The sequence below is a fragment of the Lactuca saligna genome, chromosome 3, assembly GCF_052625555.1.
Source record: "Lactuca saligna cultivar CGN05327 chromosome 3, ASM5262555v1, whole genome shotgun sequence".
NCBI classification, from domain to species: domain Eukaryota; kingdom Viridiplantae; phylum Streptophyta; class Magnoliopsida; order Asterales; family Asteraceae; genus Lactuca; species Lactuca saligna.
In genome coordinates this window covers 632392-656969 of record NC_136419.1, presented here as the reverse complement: position 1 = coordinate 656969, position 24578 = coordinate 632392, and the positions used below count along the sequence as shown (strand labels likewise).

The following is a 24578-nucleotide window of genomic DNA, read 5'->3' as shown; positions in this document are numbered from 1 at the left end:
ATGAGTGCTCAGAGGTTGCAAAGACTGATGAGGGTGTTTGGGGTATCGAGGGTGATTGTTTTGTGGGTTGAAGTTTCGGTTAAAGGGAGGTTAGGTGAACTGCTGATTTTTGCGAAAGGAGGTTGGTGGTAGTCGGTTGAACTGTTAGCTAACAAGAGCAATTTCATTTTGGAATTCCTCTTCATCATCGTACTCTGCGTCAACTTCGTAGGATTGCGGTGGTTTTTCATATGAGAGAGAGTAAGGTTGAGGGGTTATGTTATGCGCTGTTTGAGCAATAAGAGTAAGCGGACCTCCGAAATCTACACAATCTTTAAGCACGGTTGATTCTTGTGCTTGGAGTTTTACATACGGATTGAAAAGAGATAGTGAGTGAATATTCCTATCACCTTGGGCTATCATTTTCGCCGTAGTCCAGTGTTTCCCCAAACCATTGAGAAACTGAAGATTGGTTTCATGGTTGCTTCGGACAGTGCCAACATTCGATAACTTGGTGACAATGTGGTTGAATCTTTTGAAGGAGTCCTCAAGACTTTCACCGGGATGATCTTTGAAGCTATTAACTCGTTAAGTGCGGTGGTGAGTTTCTTGTCTTGAGCTTGCTCAGAGAATTCATACATATTTTTTATGACATCCCATATTTTTTTGGCTAATTTGCAGTTGATTATGATATCAAAGTTGTCTAGGGCCACTCCACATGAGATCTAATAGAAAGTAATAACATCACTTTCCATTTTGTCATGATCATCCTTTACGGCTTGAGCTCCTCCAAGTCTGGCTTGAGCACCATCAGGTTGAACTAGAGTGAGAATAGGAACATGAGGTCTTTCTTCTACGGATCTCCATACATCTCTTCCAAGTCTTTTTAGATACCTCTTCATCCATTGTGACCAGTGATGATACTCACTTGTGACAAGTATTGGGGCTCGATTAGAGCCACCAACACTGTTGGAAACGTTCAGAGATAAAGCTTGTGACACTGTTGGAAGCGTTAAGAGATAAATCATGTGCCATATTTCCTTGTTTTTTTGTTTTGATTTTTTTTTAGAAAATGAGCTTTAGTGGTATAGAAGGCTTTTCAAAATCAGAGCTTTGTTTAAAAGGCAACCACTTTGGCTTTGATACTAATTGTTGAGAGAAAATATTGAGAAATACACTTGAACAAACGTTAGAACAAGTAATATATTACAGAATAAAGTTTATCTCAAAGGATCATAAAGCTCAACAATAATAAGTTAGAAATGTTAGAAAGTTAGTTGCGGAATATCAAGATGCAGAAAAGTAAGGAAATATAAATGACAACTAGTTATATATCAAGGAAACACCAAATTGATTCTTAACAAGGTTTGCAGTCAAACACAAGTTAGTAGATGCGATCAGTTTAAAGTGATTGAAGTCACAAGGACTTTCTCCGAAGGAGAGTTAGATCTTAATACGTTTGATAGTGAGTTTAGCAAGATCTTAGAGAAAGAGAAGATATGAATTTAGAGAGAATAGAGATGTAATTGAGAGGTAAGAGATGAGTTTTCATTCAAAAGCGAATTACTCTATTTATAGACTTCCGAGAAATTACATGAGGAATAAACAAAGACTAAAATTTTGATAGAAGTGTCCATGTAAGGTACACTGTACAATACAAGTTAAACAGAAAAGTTAAAATGTTAAGTCTTTTTTGCTGATGAAGACATTGCAGATCACAGATTGATTGTGGTTTGGAAGTTCATTGCGGTTGAGGAGGTGGCTTTGGATTGATAAATTAAAGAGGGTCACTTTCTTGCTTAAATAGTTTTTGGCTTATGTTTCGGATACGAGGGTGGAGGACACGCCAGATATGAGCAGGGCATCAAATGTGCGAGATTTTATTGATGTATTTCCTGAGGAATTGCATGGGGTGCCTCCCGAGAGGCAAGTGGAGTTCCGTATTGATTTAGTACCTGGTGTGACTCTGCTAGCTAAGGCGTTGTATTGTCTAGCTCCACCTGAGATGTAGGAGTTGTCTACGCAGCTTCAGGAGCTGCTAGATCGGGGATTCATTCGTCCAAGCAGTACCCTGTGGGGAGGACCGATCCTGTTCATGAAAAAGAGGGATGCTCACATCGGATGTGTATTGATTACCGGGAGCTAAATAAGCTAACGGTGAAGAACCGTTATCCGCTTCCAAGGATTGATGATTTGTTTGATCAACTTCATGGTGCACCTTGGTTTTCCAAGATTGAAATTTGGTCAGAGTATCATCAGATGAGGATTAGGGACAAAGACATACCGAAGAAGGCTTTCAGAATGCGTTATGGTCATTATGAGTTTGTGGTGATGCCATTTGGGCTCACCAATGCTCCCGCAACATTCATGGATCTCATGAACCGGGTTTGCAGACCGATGTTGGATAGGTTTGTGATTGTTTTCATTGATGATATTTTGGTGTATGCTAAGACCAAGGAGCAGCACGAGCAACATTTGAGGGAGGTTTTGAAGACCTTGAGGAGGTAGAGGCTTTATGCCAAATTCACCAAATTTGATTTTTGGTTGCGTGAGGTGCAGTTTCTGGGGTACATCATCAACCAAGAGGGTATTCTGGTAGATCTGGCCAAGATTGAGGCGGTAGCACGTTGGGAAGTTCTTAAGAACGCATCCGAGATCTAGAGTTTCTTGGGTTTAGCGAGGTACTATCAGAGATTCATCCAGAATTTCTCCAAGATTGTCACGCCCTTGACCCGTTTGACCAAGAAAAGTGTGATTTTTCGATGGGGTCCAGATCAACAATCGGCTTTCGAGACCTTGAGGCAGATATTATGCGAGGCCGGGATTCTAGCTTTACCGGAAGGATTGGATGATTTTTTAGAGTATTGCGACACTTTTATTTTGGGCTTAGGAGTTTTTCTGATGCAGAGGGGGCATGTGATTGCTTATGCCTCGAGGCAGCTGAAGCCTCATGAAGGGAATCACCCCACTCATGATTTGGAATTGGGGACAGTGGTATTTGCCCTCAAGATTTGGAGGCATTATTTATATGTGGTATGGGGCCCCATTTACAATGATTAAAAGAGTTTGAAGTACTTGATGGATCAGCAGAATTTGAATATGCGACAGAGGAGATGGTTAGATGTAGTGAAATATTATGCCAGCAAGAATTTGTATCATCCTGGAAAGGCCAATGTGGTGGTTGATGCTTTAAACTGTAAGGCAGTGAGTGCTCCGATCCAAGATGTCTGCTTGAGGATGGGGGTGATCTCACCTTTATTGGATATGATCAAGGAGGTACATGTGGAGGGTTTGAAGAAAGGAGAACTAGAAGATTGAGCAGATTCGGGTCAAATTCCATTGTTTATTCAAGATAGTTTGGGTTTATCGACTTAGTACGACATCGTTTGTGCTCCGGTATTTGGGGAAGTGAGATAGAAGATCATGGAGGAGGCGCACAAATGAAGCAGGATGTAGCATGGTTTGTGGAATGGTGCTTGACTTGCAGAAACGTCAAGGTCGAGCATCAGCGACCTCACGACAAGATGTAGCCGTTAGAGATTCTCGTTTGGAAATGGAAGACATCACGATGGATTTTATTACAAAGCTTCCCATGACCGCACGCATAGTGGATTCTATTTGGGTTATAGTGGATCGGTTAACCAAGAGTGTGCATTTCATTCCGATCCAGGAGAGCATTTATGCAGAAAAATTAGCGGAGGTTTATGTCCGGGAGGTGGTGGCACGTCATGGGGTGCCACTATCGGTGGTTTCATAACGGGATGTTTGCTTTACTTCCATGTTTTGGAAGTCATTTCATGAGGAGATGGTCACCCACCCATCTCCTTTTTAGTACAACATTTCATCCGTAGACCGATGGGCAAAGTGAGCGGACGATTCATACTCTTGAGGATGTGTTACGTGTGTGAGTATTAGATTTTGGTGGGAGTTGGCATACATATATTCCGTTAGCAGAATTTTCATATAACAACAATTATCATGCTAGCATTGATCGACCTCCATTTTTAGATGCTCTACGGGAGAAGATGTAGAGCCCCAATTTGCTAGGGTGAGGTCGGTTAGTGAGTCATGGGGAGTACCAAAGTGGTAGTTAAGACCACTGAGCTGATTTGGTTAGGACATAATTATGTGGTTTGGGCTAGGAAACTATTTGTATAGGTATTAATAGAGTCTTGGTCTTTTAATGTGTGTTTTGGTGTTGTTTGCGGTTGTAAAGGCGTTCACGGCTGTGAATGGGTATACGGTCGTGAACGCGTGTTCTGCCGTGAACCCTGTTCACGGCCAGTCTATCCTTATATATAGGAGTTTGTTAGAATGTGTCAGTGACGTTGTCAGAGAGTGTTCATGATGTTGTGTGTGTGTGTGCTCAAGGTGTACCTGATGTTTTTCTGCAATAAACATGTGCATTGCTTGACTAATCATTTTCTCTACTCCGTTCTTGTTTGTTTGATTGATTACTTGGTTGATCACTAGTTTGGATCCCTGGATTTGGGACTTTACAATTGGTATCAGAGACAATCCGGTGTCAAACTTGTTTTTGGTGTTTACGGCTCAAGGATTTCATCATTTTCGTGTGTGATTCGATCTTGATTGTTGGATTTCTACATTTGTTCGAGGAATCAAGGCTAATAGGATCAAAATATGTTGTTTTCATCGAAATATAAGTGTTTATGGTTGCAATAGTTGAAGTGATTACGACCGTCAACAAGTGTACGGTCGTGAACCATTCAAAATTATTGACCGTGAACTGCATTTTGATTGTGTTCCATCCTTTGACTGTGAAACCTTCATATTTGATAGTGTACGACTGTAAAGAGTGTACGGCCATGAACCTTATACGACCGTAAACCCCATTTGGTTATTGAACAATTTCCATTTTGTACTTTCCTATTTTATTTTGTTTGTTAATTCAACTTTAAAAAAAAACAAAGAAAATAGAATATCAAAACACCACCATTCATCAAGAATTGGACTCCATTATGGGAACTACTACATGCATTCATGACTGTTATCTGTTAAGGGTTTCCCAAAATGGAAATACCATATGGAAAAATACATAAAAATGAAAGATTTCAAAATCCGGAGAAATACCTTAAAAGGACCAATCCGGATCACCACAACCCTGGAGAATGGAACATTTGTTGAAAAAGATTTTGAAAATTATATTGATGAAGATTTTAAGAGAGTTGAACAGCAAGAGAAAACACTTGTCACACTCACTATGGTCCTATCACCAAAAATTGCTCAGGGTTTCCAAGAATATACTTCTGTAAAAGCTCTATGGGAGGCACTGATCTAGGTTTATGAAGGCAACGAGGACATGAATCAAAGTCGCCAGGATATGCTCAGGCAAAAGTTTAATATGTTCAATCATATTCTAGGAGAATCCCTAAAGGCTCAATTGCAGAAGTTCATCACTCTTACAATCGAGATGAGCTTTGCAGGTGTTTTGGTCACCAGGTCTTAAATCAACAAAAAGTTGCTAAACTCGTTGCCAAAGTCATGGGATATGAATGTATTTGCGATCAAGAAGACGAAGGACCTCAATCGTATAAGTCTCGTTGAAACCATGACAATTATCAAAGCTTGCGACCCGGACAACAAACAGAGGGAGATTAATCACATGAATTCATGCTCAACAGGGAACCTCAAGATTCAATCCAACAGTGCATTCTCATCCTTTACTACCCTACAAGTTCAACCTTTTGTTGCTCGTCAACCATTATCTTATGTCACTCCACCCATGCAAAACGTTCAATCGTCAATGTCTTATCCACAAGCTGCATCTTCCTCGAAAGCATCTGTTCCAGATCCTGCTCCCAAAGAAAGTAATGAAAACATGGCTTTATCTACTGGCCTTGTCAACTGCTACAATGCCTTTGTGGCTGGCAAGCTACCTCCTTAACTATCCTTTGCTGACTTGGATCAAATACATCCAGAGGATGTTGAAGATATGGATATCACATGGTAGATTGTTATGGTCGTGTTCAAGCAAAGCAATTCTCCAAGAAGACAAGCAAAAACAATTAGGGAATGAATGATGAAAAGAAGGTGGGACTCAGTAAGGACAAACTTAAATACTTCAACTGCCATGAGCCTGGCCATTTTACCAAAGATTGCCCGAAGCCAGACAGAATGGAGAATAGTCAAAGAATAATGGTGCCTGTGGGAGGTAGCAGGCGAACTACCATCAACAACCAGCCATCAAATCTTGCAGTGGTGACTCAGCCGTTTGACTGGGAATATTAGATTCAGGCTCTGAACATCTCCGGACCTGAAAATGCTCATCTTGCCCAGATCAACGATATACCAGAAGGAGAATATGAGATGGACCCAGAGGCGGAGATGATACTAACATTTGAATGGGAAGACCAGATTCAGGCTCATAACATATCAGGACCTGAAAATGCTCATCTTGCCCAGTCCCTCCCCCATTCAATAACAAATACACTACTAAACCTTTGACTAAGGAGGAGATTGACCGAGAGCCATCCATGGTTTACGGTAAACCAGCTGCTGAACAAGCAAAAGAATGTAGCGTTAGGGAGTTAGATACTAACGTTTCTACTTCCCATGCGGATTTGTCAATAGGAAAGGGAAAGTAAGAGGATGGAAAGATTGAGTCTGATAATAATTTTGTGTCTAAATTGGTGTTCCTATTTTGAACAATTATGAGTCTGTGTCTGTTAACACTGTTTTGATTTGTGATGATTTGGTGTCAAACTCTAATATTTCTGATAAATGGTGTTGTCTTTGTGAAATCTACTGAATCTGACACTTACACATCCATACCTTCTACACCTATCACACAATCTGACTCCTACATTTGCACGTGTGGGGAAGTTAGAAGAGTAAAAAAGAGCACAAAATCTGATAAAGGTGGTACCAGTTCTAATGATAAAAAGCAAATATGTTTCAACTGTGGTGTTGCAGCCCACATTGCTCGCAACTCTCCTAATAAGGCATTTGTACATTTTTCAACACCAAGAAGAGAAAACGAGTCTCTTTGACAAATCAGCCACATGTGCTTTGCCGAAATCGAATGCGGCTGAGACAAGGTCGATTAAAGGGTGAGTTTGTATCTTCGACTAATCCTAGCCTAAAATATAAATGCCAAAAGCAAAAGAAAAATATTTCTAAATCACCTGTGAATTCCTCAAAACCTAATTATCAGTCAGTGCCCAAATCTATGCTTGTCCAATAATCGTTATCTTCTGACGGTGCATCTGATTCTGATTCAAAATTGAAAAATCAAAAAGACAAATTTGTGAATGTCAAGGGCAAACCTATGGTTGTAATGACCTGGGTCCCTAAATCTAAATGAACTCACTTATTGTGTAGGAACAGCTATGGAAGAATGTCACCAGACCGTGGTATGTCGATAACGGTTGTTCCCGGTACATGACAGGGGACATCTCCCAACTGCACAACATTCAAAATTTTAATGGGGGATAGGTTTCCTTTGCGGGAGGGGATGTCGGAAAGATCACTCAAAAGGGAATAGTTTCAAATGGAGTGCTAAGCTTCGAGAACGTCAACTACGCACCCGAGTTGAAGCACAGTTTGTCGAGTGTCTCTCAAATTTCTGACAAGGGCTACTCGACGCATTTCACCGATAAGGAATGTCTAATTTTGAAGCCAGGTATTGTCATCCCAGATGAATGGATCCTTGTGAAATCGAAATGGGAAGGTAATGCATTATATCATTGACATGGACAATGATCTCCCTGAACAAGTCACTTGTCTCTTCTCAAAGGTTTCTGAGCACAATGCTATGTTGTGGCATCGTCAACTCGTACATGCTAATGCAAATAACCTGAATCGACATGCAAAGAATGAACTAGTGTGTAGACTTCCTGTCAAAGACTTCATCACGTTTGAAAAGTGTGTGGCCTGCGCTCAAGGAAAACATCACAGAAAGCCACACCTACCAAAACAGGTTAACTAGATCAACCAGGTGTTCCAATTGTTGCATATGGACTTATTTGGTCCAGTTAACATCCTCAACATCAACATAAGTTCATACTACTTGGTGGTGATAGATGATTTCTCGCGGTTCACGTGGGTCTTTTTCTTGTCCAACAAGGTTGGGGTTGCTGACATGATTAAGAAGTATGTTGTGATGATAGAGAACCAGACCAATCACCAGGTGAAGGCGCTCATAACTGACAATGGGAAGGAATTCAAGAATGCCATTCTTGATCATTTTTGTGCGGAAAAAGGGGTAGTTTGTCAATACAGTGTCGTTCGCACACCGCAACAAAATGGTGTTGCTGAGTGACAGAACCGTACACTGCAATACGCTACAAGGACGATGTTATGTGACTCTAAACTTCTAGTTTTTCTTTTGGGTCGAGGCGATCAACACGGCATGCTATATTCAAAATTGTGTCCTGATCAACAAAGCTCAGATGAAGATCCCGTACGAGATTCTATATGGTCACAAGCCATTTGTTAGTCATTTCCGTATCATTGGCCATCCTTGCACCCTCCTTGATCTGGAATACAACCCAAAATTTAACGCCAAGGCTGATGATTGTTATTTTGTGGGTTATGCTACTCGCACGATGTATAGGGTCTACAACAAGAAGACAAAGCAAATTGTACAATCCTTCAACGTGCGCTGGTTGGAGGAGAACGAGACGAACGCCCGAGTTGGTACAGATTGGTTATTTGATTACACATCGCTTTTCGAATCATTCAATGTGTTGTTAGATGATTTTTTTTGGTTCCTGCTCTTGTTCAAAGGAAGTTGTGAAGATGAAGAAGAAGATGTTGTGTACAGACCACCATTGGTGCCTTCTACGACTCCTGCAGTGGATGAAGCTGTTACAAGTACTTCCTCAGGTTCGTCATGCTAAAGAACCGATCCCGATGCTGAAGCCACTCCTCTTACTCCTATAGAAAGAGACTTCATGACCAGAGACACTTTCACTGCAACTCAAACTTTCATGGAGTTACTCTTTCCCGAGCCGATTGCTAACGAGTATGTGACCAACACTTCTGATGATTCCAGATTATCTGAGGTATCTGATACAACAGATGATGGACACATCAACATTAACAAACTTCCCGTAACTCTCAATGATACCAACCATGAGCTTCCCACCAGACTTCAACGTGATCACCCGATCGAAAACGTTATCGGTCAGCTGGGCGATGATGTTAGAATGCGAAGTTAGAGTGGAGACATCAACACATGTCTCTATTCTTTCTTCATCTCTCAATAGAGCCAAAGAATATCGATATGGATCTAAATGAGCTCAGCTAGGTTGATGCAATGCATGAAGAGCTGAATCAGTTTGAAAAGTTGGGGGTTTGGAAACTGGTTGAATTACCTAAAGGCAAGAATTCCCTCGACACGTGCTAGGTTTATCAAAACAAGCAAGATGATTCAGGGGTTATTGTGCGGAATAAGGCACAAGTGGTTGTCTGTGGATTCCTACAAATAGAGGATCTAGAGTACACTGAATTTTATGCACCGGTTGCTCGCTTGGAGGCTATTCGCATTTTCCTTGCGTATGCTTCCTACGTGAACTTCACGGTTTACCAGATGGACGTCAAGACTGCCTTCCTGTACGGTGCTTTGAAGGAAGAAATCTACGTTGATCAACCTCCTGGGTTTGTCAACTCAAAGTTTTCGTATCACGTCTACAAGTTGGACAAGGCTTTATATGGGTTACATCAAGATCCAAGGGCATTGTATGCAACTCTTACGACGCACTTGCTCAAGCATGGATATACAAGGGGGGACAATTAATCAAACCCTATTCATTAAGCATGTTGGTGCCGACCAGATTCTTGTGCAAATACATGTCGATGATATTATATTCGGGTCAACGAGTCCACAGTTGTATAAAGAGTTCGAAGTTGTGATGAAGAAAAGGTTCGAGATGAGTTCTTTGGGGGAGATGACAATGTTTATGGGCTTCGAGTGAAACAAGACTCAACCGAAATCCTGCTCCATCAAGCCAAGTATGTTGACGATATGCTAGAGAAGTTTGAGTTTAGAGACGCCAAACATGCCTTGACGTTGATGGGCAATCGACCCCTGTTAACTCCAGATCCTGAAGGTGCATCCGTAGATCAACTTAATACATATCGATGATGTATCTGACCGTGAGCAGGCCAGACATCATGTTCACGATCTATTAGAGCGCACGTTACCAGGCTAATCCTAAACTCTCCCAATTAATTTATGTCAAAAGAATTTTTTGGTATCTCAAAGTCAGCCCAAAATTGGGTCTTTGGTATCCGAAAAATTATGAATTTGATTTATATGCTTTTGTTGACAGTAATTACGGAGGTTGTGAGCTTGACAGGAAATCAACTTCTAGGGGATGTCAGGTTCTGGGAGATCGGCTGGTGTCATGGCAGTACAAGAAACAACATACAATCTCAACCTCAACGGCGGAGGCGGAATATGTCGCTGCTTCTGCCTGTTGTTCTCAATTCATATGGATCCAACATCAGTTGTTGGATTTGTTGGATTAGTATCTAAGTCCATAAGTATTTTGGTATGTACTTGACCTGATGGTGCATGGTCCTTTTGGGTTGCCTTCACCAAAGCAACTTGATAGTATGAATTATGGAGAGAGAGAGGAGTAATTATGATTTATTAATATATTATGAGAATAATATATTAAAGGAGAAATCATATTGTTTAATTAATATTATTCAAGAATTAATAAGAATTAATTTTGTGGCTAAAAGACATTAATTTAATTAAAAGGGACTAGAACTGTCAATTGTGTGATAGTTGAATATTGGGCTAATGGACTCCATAGAGGATGGAGTGGACGAATTCTATGGGGAAACCCATTAGAAGTCGTCCAGGTCCTCTAAGGAGGGAGTCCATGGGTTGCTTATGGCCTAAGCAGTCAAATTAGGGTTTCCTTGTTAGATAACCCTAATAGCCTCACTATTTAAGGATCCCTAGGGCACCAAAAACGTGGCTAAATAATTCCTTATGGTTTCTACACGTTTTTGGGTGCCTCATCTCTTATCATTCTTCATCCTCTTGCTCTTGGTGTTTGTGAACCATTAGAGGAGTGACACTTGTGACTCTAAGCTTTCTAAAGCCATTACAAAGGAGGATTTGAGATTGTTATTGCTACATAACAATCAAGGAAAGATCTAAACCCCAATCTTATGTTAATATGATTAATTGTATGCTAGATCTAGTGTTTATAGCTTTGGATATTCAATTGCATGTTCATTAGACAAACTAGATCCAAAAGCTATTAGGGTTTGCATGTACACCATAGGAATGATGTTTTGCTCATAACCCATCAGTGGTATCAGAACCATGGCTGTTTGTTTGATGTATTTGATGCTATTATGGATTATCCTTGCTTAAAATTCGAAATTTAGGGTTTCTAGCGGCTGAACTCGCCGAGTCCATAGATGAACTCGTCGCGTTCATGGTGAACTCGCCGAAATTTTGGCTATGGGATAATTACCAAAACGTTTTTTATTGATATAAATCAGATTTTTATGATATTGGGTGATTATCTTTGCCAAAATTAAAGATAACTTCATATTAGTTAAATAATTATTTCCTTATATGATTAGATTTAATTATTTGAATTATTTGGTGAATTATCTTGCAAGAACTTGGACTAGGTCAAATTAGATGACCACCAATTAATTGTTAATTGCCTTATTTGAATTTTGTGATCTAGAATATTCTTGATAAAGTTTGGAAAAGTTTCAAATTAACCCCTTTAGGTTTTATAGTTTAAATTTGAACTTAAAAGTTTTGTTTTTTAAATTTAAATAAGTTAAACCCTAAAGTTTTTGAATGTTTCAAAACTTGCCCTAAAGTTTTGGAATTTAAAAGTTGATTAAAAGCTTAATTTAGAAATGTTAAATTCTAAAACCCTAGTATTGTTTTGAAAAGTTCAAATCACACCCTTATGGTTTTATTAATTAATTGAAGTGTATAATTAAAAGAGATTTAATAAACCCATAAAGTTTTGGTTTACATTTAATTAAATTAAAAGTATAATTTATTAAATTATACCACCTAATATTTTAAAAGTGTAAAATACACCCTATACTATATATAACATTAAAAGTCTAGTATTATATATGTATGAGTAAACAGTCACTTTTATCGTTAGTAGGCCTCATTCACGAAGCTGGTCTATAAGGGGTGTTTAAGGAATTTGCCTATAAAATGACGATTAAATGGGTATCCACTCTTACCCACCGCACTCTTGACTAGTGGAGGGTCGTTAGCCGAACGGGTAGGATAGGACAGAAACCTTCCATTATAAGTATAATGAAGTACAAAAGTAACTAAATGCTTTTACAAAATTCCCAATCTTAGTTACTTCAGGAAAAAGTGAATTGATGCAATTCCATGAAATTACACTTTGTGCCCTTGCGAAGACGTTAGTGGAGCGTGTGTGGTTAACCGGCACACTAAATGGTTCTAAGCAAAGGTAGCAGAGGGTGACTCATTGTTTGTCATAGTTCGGTGGAGCGTGTGTGGTTAACTGGAACATCAAATAGGTGACTATAACATTGGGGGCACCATGTAAGTTTGCATGGTTATTCACACCCTGTTTTGTGATCTCGGCATCCCAGTCACAAATCGAGGGGAATATTGAGATTTAAACATGCCATTGAAAAGTTCAATGAATCTCAAAAGATCTAGGAATTTTCAATAGATTTAAAACTTAAATTTCTTTTTTGTTTTTCATGGTGGAAATTGGTAAATCATCATTTACCTACCTTCAAATATTTTGCAACTAAATTACGACATCCCTCTTATAGGTTGTAGAGTATTGTGTTGGATCCTAGCGTCGATGTTTCATTTGGGTGTCACATCGAGGATTCTAATCAACTTAACTTGAATTTTCTCCCGTTTTGTAGATGTCAAAGTATGACAACTATGGTCTTCTCAAATCCCGTGGAACAAGCTTTCCACATGAAGATGATATTCCACGATTCGATCAGGGAACAAGAGATCATGCTTCACTTCCTCCACCTCCTCCAATTATTCTCCCAAAACCCACAAGTTCGAAGGCTTGAAAAGTTCAAGCTCACTCAAGCCCTTTTGGCAAGTAAACATGGGAAACTTGTGTGTGTACACGTCTTAGAGATGAAGTCACACATTGATAGGTTAAGGATGTTGGGTGTCGAGATTTCAGGTAAGTTGGCTATTGATTGGGTTGTTCACTCGCTTCCTGAATCATATAGTGAGTTCGTTAGAGAGTACTATATGATAGATCATGACGTGACCCTCTTTGATTTGACCTATTTGCTTATAGCTGCTGAATCAGAAATGATTTGGCAAGTTGGTCAAGCAAATTTGTCTGGTAAATCAAACTCCCAAACTTCAATGGATATTGAAAATGGTGACATTAGAGATCCAGAAAAGGTAAATTCTGAGATAGTTCCTTGTGCCATTCCAAAAGAGTCCACTTGCTTCTGTTGCCAAGAGAAGGGGCATTGGAGACGAAGCTGCCCAATTTACCTAAGAGATCTAAGAGATGGGAGAGTCAAAACGTATGGCTCTACTTTAGGTAAAATCCATTATCTAACTCTTTTAAGTTCCTATTCTATATTCTTGATACATGATGTGATAAGATTACATTTGGATGTTTTGTAGGATCGAAGAAAAGAAAGGAAGATTAAGAGAAGAAGTGAGCTGAATCTAATCGTGAAGAAATGGATTTTGACCGCATTGCTTGAAGATTAGATTCTTAAGCTACTACTTGGAGTTAGAATAGATTGCTTAGGAATATGTAACAACATAGTTTTTCAGTTGAATTGTGTTGTAAGAACAAATTTTTCCACAATAAAATAAAATTTGATTTTATTTATTTATTTATCCTTGCAATGGCATGTATGAAAAATTGATGTTTGTTTTTATTAGCAATAATGAATTTGATTCTTAATTTGTGGAAAGGTCAAGAATTTACCAAATAGGGAAAGTTTCTCATCGCCCAAGTTTCAATTGGACAGAAACTTGGAATCATACAACTTGGTTGCATGATGAATGAGAAATTTCATATTTGGAAATTAGACTAATTCGTTGACAAAGTGTCAAGTGAAGGACTAGGAGATCGAGTACACAAGGTTGTGTGTTGATCATGTCCACCAGAAGAGTAACACATATATTTGTCATGATTTAATAAGGTTAAGTAAATATGATTATAATTATGAGATTAAGTGTAATTCTCAGTTAATTGAAAGAGTTTCAACAAATAGCAGAACGAATAAAGAAGAATCAAGTAGGCAGAAAGATAAAAGTTTCTCTATTCTAAGAAGAAGGGAGAGTACTTTTTATTATGTTTTATGATAGGTCTTAATGATTAGGAACCATATCTCAATTTATCCTCTAAGTAAGTCTTAGTGCAATTGTATGTATAAGAAGAGTAATCGAGAATTGAAGAAATGGTTAAATCAAGAAGTCAATCATACTTCGTTCCAATATCAAGTCTTAGAGTTATACTCCAAGATTGTGAAATTGAGTGACAAGTCTCAAGAAGGTTTATAACATTCATCAAATGTGGAATTTGGAAAAATGTTTTATTATTCTTGCACATTTGAAATTGGAAAGTTGTGATGTCTTGGATAAGACAAAGACCAACTAGGACCAATTTTGTGAAGTGTTTGTCTTGATAAAAGCTACACTAACTCTTGAATATTTGTTTGTCAAGAAATGTTTATTGACAAGAGAATCTTATATGTCAAGGAGTTAGTGGGAGTCTCAATGGTCTTGAAAGGTTTCAAGAACGAATCAAGAATAAACCTTATCAATCATCACTAGCACACGATTTGAGGTTTATGACCTATCGTGTTGACATTATTTTGTTTCTGCCATTCCAATTGAGTTAATTATGCATGTGAGTTCTATGAGTTCTCATTTGAACGCATAAAAGGCAAGCAACTTGATCAATGAAAAGTACATTGATATGAAAGGGGAGCTGCTTGACTACTTGGAAGACATGGTGGGCACTGATGTTACCATAAGGCAAGAAATCAAGATTGAGAAAGTTCAGTCCATATGAGTTTGGATTTGTTGCAAACCTTGGTTTTGACAAATTCACATGGATAGGAACACATAAACCATAAAATCTAAGTGTCATAAGATTCCCTCCTTCATGAAAATGACTGTGAGGAAATGCTTTCACTAAGAGAGATTTTAAGAAGATAGTGATTGTGAAAATTGTATTCTCGAATTTGATTATGGTAACGGTATCCCTTTCCATAATTCGAATTGTGAGATTTGGCAATTAGTCTGAATTGTTTAGACACACATATGAGCTATCTAAGGCAAATGTGTATAAGTTTAAGAAGCTCAGATAAAGGATTATCAAAGCATTAGGTATTAGAAATATGAACTTCAGAAATTCAATAAGTATTGTTTTCTGGAAGTTTAGTTGTTTTCTAAAACATATCAAAGCTAGTAGGAGCATAAGTGTTATGCTTATAATCATCATGATAGTGGGAGCATAAATGTTGTGATTGTATAATTATTAAGGCAATTATTGCAAGTTAGCAATATTAATTATAGAAAACAAAAGTTATACTTTGCAAAGTCGTAAGGGTTGAAAAGTTGTTTTGCTATAATTAAGGGAGAGAATATTGTACTTCGTTTCAAAATCTAAAGCTTAGATTGAGAATTTTAATAAATTTAGTCAAAGTATACATAGTGTGCTCTTAAATTTCGATTATGATTACGATATCCCTCTTCATAGTTCGAAGTGTAAGAATGAGACACATAAAATATTATGGCAGAAGATTGATAAAGTATCATATCTTTATGTATATAGGTGGGTTCAATTGAGAAAATAAAAAAGGTTGAGAATGGGGGAATCATTCTCAGCCACTCATTTAATCTAAGCATAAAAGACACGGTGACAAACTTGTAAATTTTTCCTCCAACCTTCAATAATCATCCAAATTTCTTCAACTAAACCGGAATTTCTTCGCTGTTCATGAAATTGGAATCGGAGTTCTGGACTCGCAATCACAGTCGGCATTGAGGGACTTAGAATCGGCACTCACAGGTTCCCAATCGGATTTTCGGAAATTAAAATCAAATTGAGAAATTGATCAGAGATAGGATGTCGCATCTGAAGTCGAAATCGGAAGTATATGATGATTTGGAATTGATAACTTGATGTTTTTAACATTTTTAAAATAGTGAACTTGTTTGTACTCCAACTGTTTGATGAAATGCATAAACTAAATTACCACGTTATATTCATATATGAATATGTTTTCTCACCTGAATCAGTATATGATTATTAAAAACACAAAACAAATATGCAAGTCTGTATGCTATGCATATGTGAATAACATATAAAAATTATATATATTTGTCAAAATACCTTCAATATTCATAAGTGAATATACCTTGTAATATTCATATGTGAATATACTGTGTAATATTTATAATTGAATAGATCATCTAATATTCACAAGTGAATATACTCTGTAATATTCACATGTGATATACCATGTAATACTATGTAATATTCACATATGAAATATCATTTAATACTCATAAGTGAATATACCATCTAATATTCACAAGTGAATATACTATGTTAATATTCACAAGTGAATTCATCGTCCAATATTAAAATATGAATATACTAAGTTTATTATATGATATATTCATATATGAATGATACTTAAATTGTAAAAAAAAAACATACTTTTTATTCATAAGTGAATAACAAATGTACTGTAATAAAACCTGATGCATTGTTATTCATTTATGAATAACGATAGCTGAAAATATAAAAAAAATAAATTTTTTATTTTATCTTAAAACTATATCAATATGAATGTCTATTTGTAGAGAATAAAAAATCATGAATTTTGGTATATTTAAAATAATTTTTTGATAAAAATAGCTTATAAAAAAAAACGAAAATAACTATGTTTTTGTATATATTAAGGTAATGATTAACATTGTTTAAGGAAATACGTTATGTTGGAAAACACATGTGCATTCGTTTCCCATTTCCGCCGGTACGTTGGAGCCTTTTGCGGTAAAAATAAATGATTGACTGAGAATGATTCCCCAATTCTCAACTTTTTTTTTCTCAATTGAACCCTCTCTCTCTCTCCTCTCTCTCTCTCTCTCTATATATATATATATATATATATATATATATATATATATATATATATATATATATATATATATATATAAACACCGAATGATCAATAAAAAAAAAGAAAGATAATGTGCTCCAATGATAATAAATACTCATTATTAATAAATCAATAATAACAACCTTAAAAAAAAACTCCCAAAAATGCTCACAATAACAAATAAGTTGCTGTTCAATGACTTTTAATTTATATCTTAATAAAATGTCAATGTAGGAGTATTATTATTATATGGATGTCGTGTCAATAAAATCTATTGATAAAAAACTAATAAGTAATTTAAGTAAAATGTATTTTTAGATATAACGATTTAATGTATAAATTCCAAAGTAAATTAGGAGATATGTGAATTTATTTTTAAAATAATAATATATGTTTTTGTTGATAAACGTAAATAAAATAAATAAAAATGCTGTTATTCTATGAAATAGATTAGCTATTTTGATGTACAAAAGTAATTGAGAAGACGGTGAAAAGAAAAAAGAACATTATAATCCACGCGTTGGTGGCTAGTTGAGTCACCTGGTTCGAAATCGAGGGCTTGTCTCTTCTCCAATATACTCTCTCTCTCTCTCTCTCTCTGATTTGTATACGTAATGCGATTTTCTTCAAATCGTCATATTGGTATCTAAGTTAATTTCGTAATGTATTCATGTCTTTTGGGGATCAATCTTGTTCGATTTTGATGCGCTAAGACTATTCGAAGGTAAATTTTTGCTCTGGGATTTGGATGATGCAATTCACGGTTTTGTGAATTCTGGTTAGGTGATCCGTAAAACCCTAGCTGGATCTCTCCTGTGTTTAATCTGATATATATCAATTTAGGGTTTTTTCTAGATTTATTAGGAGTTCTTGTTCCGGATCTATAACGTGGTTCTGAACCCAATTGAGATCGAGAGAGGTTTTTTAGGTTAGGTTTTGACTGGTATAGATGGCTTCAAATCCTCCATTTCAGGTGGAGGATACTGACGAAGATTTCTTTGATAAATTGGTCGATGATGACGATGATGATTATAAGGTCACTCCATTATCCTCAGAAACGACCAAATTAGCTGATGGGAACGATTCTGATGATGCTAAAGCTTTTGCTAATTTAGGTATCAGTGATGTTGGCACTGGACTCGAAGATTTGGGGAAGGTAGGTGAAGCTTGTTCTTCCATTGATGGGGATACCAAACATGCGTCAACTGACACTTTTTTAGACCATGGTCGTCCATTGGTTTCTTCAAATTCATTTGCATTTGATAGCGTGAGTGAAGAACCCAATACCGAGGTAGCTGGTTTGGAGGAGCCTTTGGGTTCTACAGCTAGTTGGGATCATGGATCTGGAGGTGGTCCTGGTGTTAAGGAGGTGCAGTGGGCAGCTTTTGCTACTGAACCTGCTGAGAATGATGGTAATGGGTTTGGATCCTACAACGATTTTTTCACTGAATTTGGAGATAGTTCTGTGGATCAAATAGGGAAAGGAGGTAACTTGGTTAGTCTGGAACAGAATGTTGTTATGTCAGGAAGCAGCAATGTAGTAGATGATTCCATGCATAGGAAGAATGTTAATGATTACTCAAATCAATTTCAAGAGGTCCAGACTTATGCTTCGGCTGGGGAACAAAGTACAGAGGTCAAAGCTTATGCTACATCTGGGGAACAAAGTACAGATGGTCAAGATCCAAACAGCAGTCAGTACTGGGAGAATCTTTATCCAGGATGGAAGTATGATGCAAACACTGGGCAATGGTATCAAGTAAATGAAGGTTATGATGACGTACAAGGGGCTCATGATCCAAGTACTACTTCTGAGTGGACAGAGAAACCAGAGGTTTCTTATTTGCAGCAACAAACAGTCCAATCTGCTGTGGAGGCTGTAGCAGAGAAAGGCATGACTGGAAGTGTCACAACTTGGAATCAAACTAATGAGAGTTTATCATGGGATGAGGCTTCACAAGAAAACAATGGGTATCCATCAAATATGGTTTTCGATCCCCAATACCCTGGTTGGTATTATGACATGAACACTCAAGAATGGTGCTCTTTGGATGCATATAATTCTCAAGCACAGGAGCAGGTGAACCAAAATGGGTATTCTGCAACTAGTACTTATTATGGTGGGCAGGATCAGACAAAGAAGCAGTTACAGGTAGGATCTGAAGGACAAGATTACAAGTGGAAAGGGTCTTTGAGTAATGTTGAACAGCAAATGTGGCAACCTGCCCAGAACCAGGTTAATCAAAATGGGTTTTCTGCAACTGCAACTAACACTTACTATGGGAATGATGAGAAAACGTTGGGATCTCAAGTTTTTAGTAGTCAAGGACAAGAATACAAGTGGAATGGGTCTTTTAGTAATGTTGACCAACAAGGATCAAGTATGTGGCAGCCTGATACTGTTGCCAAGAGTAGTAGTGGTCCTATGTCAGATCCTACAGGCAACCAAAATTCCCATGGCACTAGTGAGTTCCCTGCCATTTCTGGAGCCCAATCCTTTGCTCCAAGTGGAAACTTTAACCAGACCACATTCAAGCAAGGTGAGATGATGAATATCCCAAAAACCTATGGCAGTATGAACCAATCAGGTTCAGGTTATTCCCAACAAGTACAACCATTTCACAGTGGTGGTCAGCAAGCAGGAAGGTCATCAGCTGGCCGCCCTCCTCATGCTTTGGTTACTTTTGGTTTTGGTGGAAAGCTAATCGTGATGAAAGACAATGCTGCTGCCCTCATGAACACATCCTATGGAAGCCAGGTCGGTATTTTTTTTAAATTTTTTTTTTTTTTCACACGACCTAACAAATATTTATTTGTTTTGTTGAAGGATTCAAATGGCAGGTCAATTTGTATTCATAGCATGGCAGAAATTTCCAGTGATGTGTCAAGCAGCGGAGCAGATTACTTTCAAAGTCTAGGTCGGCAGTCATTTCCTGGTCCACTGGCTGGTGGAAATGTTGGTGGTAAAGAGTTGAGTAAATGGATTGATGAGAGGATCACACACTCTGAATCTTCTAACATGAATTACAGGGACAGTCAAGTTCTGAGGCTGCTCCTTTCTTTACTCAAAATAGCTTCGCAGCATTATGGAAAATTGCGTTCTCCTTTTGGTACCGACTCCACATCAAAGGTAAATCCCATTGTCTTGCCAATTGCCAAGTGATTTTGTATGAACATAGAATTTGGTATTTTGGAACTTGAACAGGAAAATGATGCTCCAGAAGTTGCTGTTGCTAGACTGTTTGCATCTGTGAAGAAGAGCGGTGCAGAATACAATTATGGCCACTTCACCCACTGCTTGCAGCAATTACCTTCGGAAAGAGAGACTCAGGTATTCATAATATTTTTATGTATATATATATATATATATATATATATATATATATATATATATATATATATATATTTGTTTGCTTCCAACACTTATGGATATATACATGTGATTAGGCAACAGCCTCTGAAGTCCAAACTCTGCTGGTTTCTGGTAAAAAAATAGAGGCTCTTCAATGTGCACAAGAGGGTCAACTCTGGGGGCCAGCACTTGTTCTTGCTGCACAACTTGGTGATCAGGTCTTGACAGTTTTTCATGCAGAAAGTATATTTTCCTTTCCTTTGATATATATATATTATTAATTCTTGTATTGTATTGTGTTTTTGTTTGCTTGCAGTTTTATGTGGATACTGTTAGAAAAATGGCTCTTGGTCATTTAGTAGCAGGGTCACCTTTGCGGACGTTGTGCCTACTTATTGCGGGTCAACCTGCAGATGCATTTTCAGCCGACACTACTGGTGCTGTAAATATGTCTCAACAGGTAATCATTAATTCTGTTTTATTAAAATGCGTTTTTTGCTATTATTATGTAAAGCATGATAAGAATCCCTGGTCATTTGTTACTTTGGTATAGGCTGAAGGTGGTGGTAATTGTATGATTGAAGACTGGGAAGAGAATTTGGCAGTGATTACGGCTAACAGAACCAAAGATGATGAACTCGTCCTTATCCATCTTGGTGATTGTTTGTGGAAGGAGAGGAGTAATGTAAGCACAGCTTAATTTCACTTTTATGTGATTTTGATTCCTGCGTTTATTTATTTATTTATTTATTTTTTAATAATAAGATTATGGCGGCACACATTTGCTACTTAGTAGCAGAAGCAAACTTTGAGGCGTATTCGGACACCGCTAGACTGTGTCTGATCGGTGCTGATCACTGGAAACATCCCAGGACATATGCGGGTCCACAAGCGATTCAGGTGCCATTCTCAAATCTCAGAGAACTGAGGTGTTTGGTCTATTAGAATATTTATTGGTTTTGAAATAACTTGTACCTGTGAAATGCATCCAGAGAACTGAGGTGTATGAATATGCAAAACTTCTGGGGAATTCTCAGTTCACCCTGCTACCATTTCAACCATACAAGCTTGTATATGCTCACATGTTGGCTGAAGTTGGAAGAGTGTCCGACGCATTAAAGTACACAATACATACAAATATTAAGCAGTAGTTATTTATTTATTTTTGACATATTCATTATTATAATATAAATCATTCAGGTACTGCCAGTCAGTATCAAAATCTTTAAAAACAGGACGAGCTCCTGAGGTAGAATTATGGAGACAATTGGTTTCGTCTTTAGAGGACAGGATAAAAACTCACCAACAGGTCTATTGTCTATATAATGAATCAATGAATGTTGTTCGCCTTTGGTAAAGTAACGTGGAATTCTAAAATTGCTTTTTTGCTGTGGTGACTGACAGGGTGGATTCTCTACAAACTTAGCTCCTGGTAAATTAGTTGGTAAGCTGCTCAACCTTTTTGATAGCACGGCACATCGTGTAGTTGGGGGGCTGCCGCCACCTGTACCATCAACATCAGGTGGAGGTTTCGACCATCATCAGCATCCACATCAGCATCAGCAACCACCACCATCACGGGGGGTATCAACCAGTCAATCAACAATGGCAATGTCGTCATTAGTGGCGTCTGCGTCAATGGATCAGTGGTCAGACGACGGAAACAACAGAAAGATAATTCACAACAGAAGTGTTTCAGAACCCGACTTCGGTCGATCTCCTAGGCAGCAGCTTCAGGTTGGTTGGTAACTAACTTCATTCATAAATCATATCCAATTCCAATTGATTAATTTTAATTGACAGGCTGGTGGTGACACATCATCATCTTCAAAGGAAAACTCTGCTGATTCACAAACTAAATCATCATCATCTGCATCTGCATCTGCATCTGGGATGGGGATTACTTCACGTTTTGGTCGCTTCGGCTTTGGATCCCAGCTCTTTCAAAAGACCGTGGGATTGGTTCTAAAGCCACGTGGTGGTGACAAACAGGTAAACAGCCATCTACATCTATCTACTAAACTAAATCATCACAAAAAAATCATCTCTTTTTTCCTTTTATTTATTTATTTGTAGGCGAAATTGGGCGATACAAATAAGTTCTATTATGACGAGAAACTTAAGAGATGGGTAGAAGAAGGTGTTGATCCGCCAGCAGAGGAAGCAGCCCTTCCACCACCACCAACAATGGCAGCCTTCCAGAATGGAACACCAGAATACAACTTAAAGACTGCTTTAAAGAGTGAAGGCTCTCACTCTCACCTAAGCAATGGGACCTCAGATTTCACAAGCCCAATGCCCATGGGAGGACACACTTCAGGAATTCCACCACTTCCTGCCACCACCACCACCACCACCACCACCACCACCTCCAATCAGTTCTCTGCACGTGGAAGGACTGGCGTTCGTGCAAGGTGGGTGATTGTTTTTTGTGTTGGTATTAATATTAATAATAATTTGGATAATTGATGAATGGTTGGGCAGGTATGTTGACACTTTCAACCAAGGTGGTGGAAACCCTACCAACTTGTTCCAGTCACCACCTCCTGCTTCAAACATCAAACAAACTACAAACCCAAACCCTAAGTTCTTTGTTCCCACAGCTTCAGCATCAGCAGCCCAACAGTCAGTTGAGCCCTCTTCTGTTGATACCACACAAACACAAGCAATAATTCCTGATTCCTTTTCTTCTGTAAACAACAACTCCTCATTCCAATCTTTTCCAAATCCATCTTCCATGAATGTGATGGCCAAGCACAAGTTTGCAAGCATGGATAATGTTTCAGAAGCCGGAACAGCAAAATTCGCAAATCATGCCATGTCACCTGCCTCACGAAGAACAGCTTCATGGGGTTCTTTCTCAGACCAGGCCCAGAAACCATCATCATTCATGCCAATGCCAATGCCAAGGGAATCTGGTATGATGCAGTCCCACTCATCCTCACATATCATGGATGATGAGCTTCAGGAGGTGGATCTTTAAGGGTGTAAATATACATATATCTATATCTATTACCCAACTTGGAGATGTTTGTTATAAAGAAAGAGACAGAGAGAGAGAGAGAGAGAGAGAGAGAGAGAGAGAGAGAGAGAGCAACAAGGTTAAGGTTAAGGTTTTTTTTTTATTATTATTATATAATTTTTTTTATTATAAGGATTTGTATGTTGGAAGTGCATGCATCATATCATGTACTTAGTTGTTTACTTGTACTTGTAGCGAGTGATTGAAGTGATGATACATATCATAGGTTTTGTTAAATTTTGGAGTGGTGGTTTGGTTTCTGCCTTGATAACACCAAAAAAAGGGAGACGGACCACCGCTGTACATTACAGTAAGTACATTATTACGGTTAAAACTTAAAATTCCCTCCCTCTCCCTCTTCCTCTCTTGAAGAAGCTCCAGTTTCAAATACTTCTTGGGGAATCAATCTGATCCTAGTGTGCAATGGTTTTTTTTCTTCTTCTTTACTTTATATTTATATCACGCAGGGATTTTGTGTTGCTTTTACAAAATGTAGCAAAAGGTTAATCACAACCAATATGCATACTTTCTTACTATTTTTTTAACTGTATTCACAATTTCTTTTTTGGCTTCTCATTGCAATCACCATGGCATTCAATTTGATGGGATTTTTTCATGACATTGCGTCCGTTTCCGTTTTCACATCATATATGACAAAATTACCCTATTAGAATACACTCTGATGATAATGATTAATGAGAACCCAAAAGAAACTTTAATTACCTATTGAATACATTTAAACATAAATGCATAAAAAACAATTTGTGTGTTATTTGTTGTCATCATCTTTTTGGAGCCAAACCTTTGTCTCCAGAGAAATAAAAATTGGAGTTCTTTCTTGGTCCCTTTCTCCCACGTCCACTTCAAATTCCCTCCAGTCTTGGAGCTTGTATTTGTATGGGGCCGCTAGGCCGAGGAGTACATGCTATTGAAATGTGGATGTGCATTTTAGAAAACTGACCAAGCTGTTCGTTACTGCTTTTTATTTTGCCATTTTAAACATTTCTATAAGTTAAATATCCAGCCAATGGTTGCAATATAAACATGTTCAAAACTTAGAATTTGATTCTTTTAGTTGGCTGTAACCACAAAGGAAGG

General features: G+C 37.9%; 1 protein-coding gene across 1 annotated transcript; it reads left to right on the top strand.

Moving 5' to 3' along the window:
• The first annotated feature begins 17626 nt into the window (after window positions 1-17626).
• On the top strand, window positions 17627-23821 carry LOC145034193 (protein transport protein SEC16B homolog). The gene is made up of 13 exons (XM_078982556.1): window positions 17627-19864; window positions 19934-20236; window positions 20312-20437; window positions 20554-20676; window positions 20775-20918; window positions 21012-21143; window positions 21224-21358; window positions 21451-21578; window positions 21659-21767; window positions 21863-22195; window positions 22262-22450; window positions 22535-22872; window positions 22943-23821. Exons 1-13 carry the CDS (start codon window positions 18056-18058, stop codon window positions 23439-23441), a joined length of 4368 nt encoding a protein of 1455 aa, XP_078838682.1. The 5' UTR covers window positions 17627-18055; the 3' UTR covers window positions 23442-23821.
• The last annotated feature ends 757 nt before the right edge of the window (window positions 23822-24578 follow it).

Bases quoted from the DNA above. Each gene is read 5' to 3' on its own strand.
- LOC145034193 (XM_078982556.1), top strand. From the start codon at position 18,056: ATGGCTTCAAATCCTCCATTTCAGGTGGAGGATACTGACGAAGATTTC. The intron at 19,865-19,933 runs GTCGGTATTTTT...GTTTTGTTGAAG, and splicing joins ACACATCCTATGGAAGCCAG to GATTCAAATGGCAGGTCAAT. The intron at 22,451-22,534 runs GTAAACAGCCAT...ATTTATTTGTAG, and splicing joins CACGTGGTGGTGACAAACAG to GCGAAATTGGGCGATACAAA.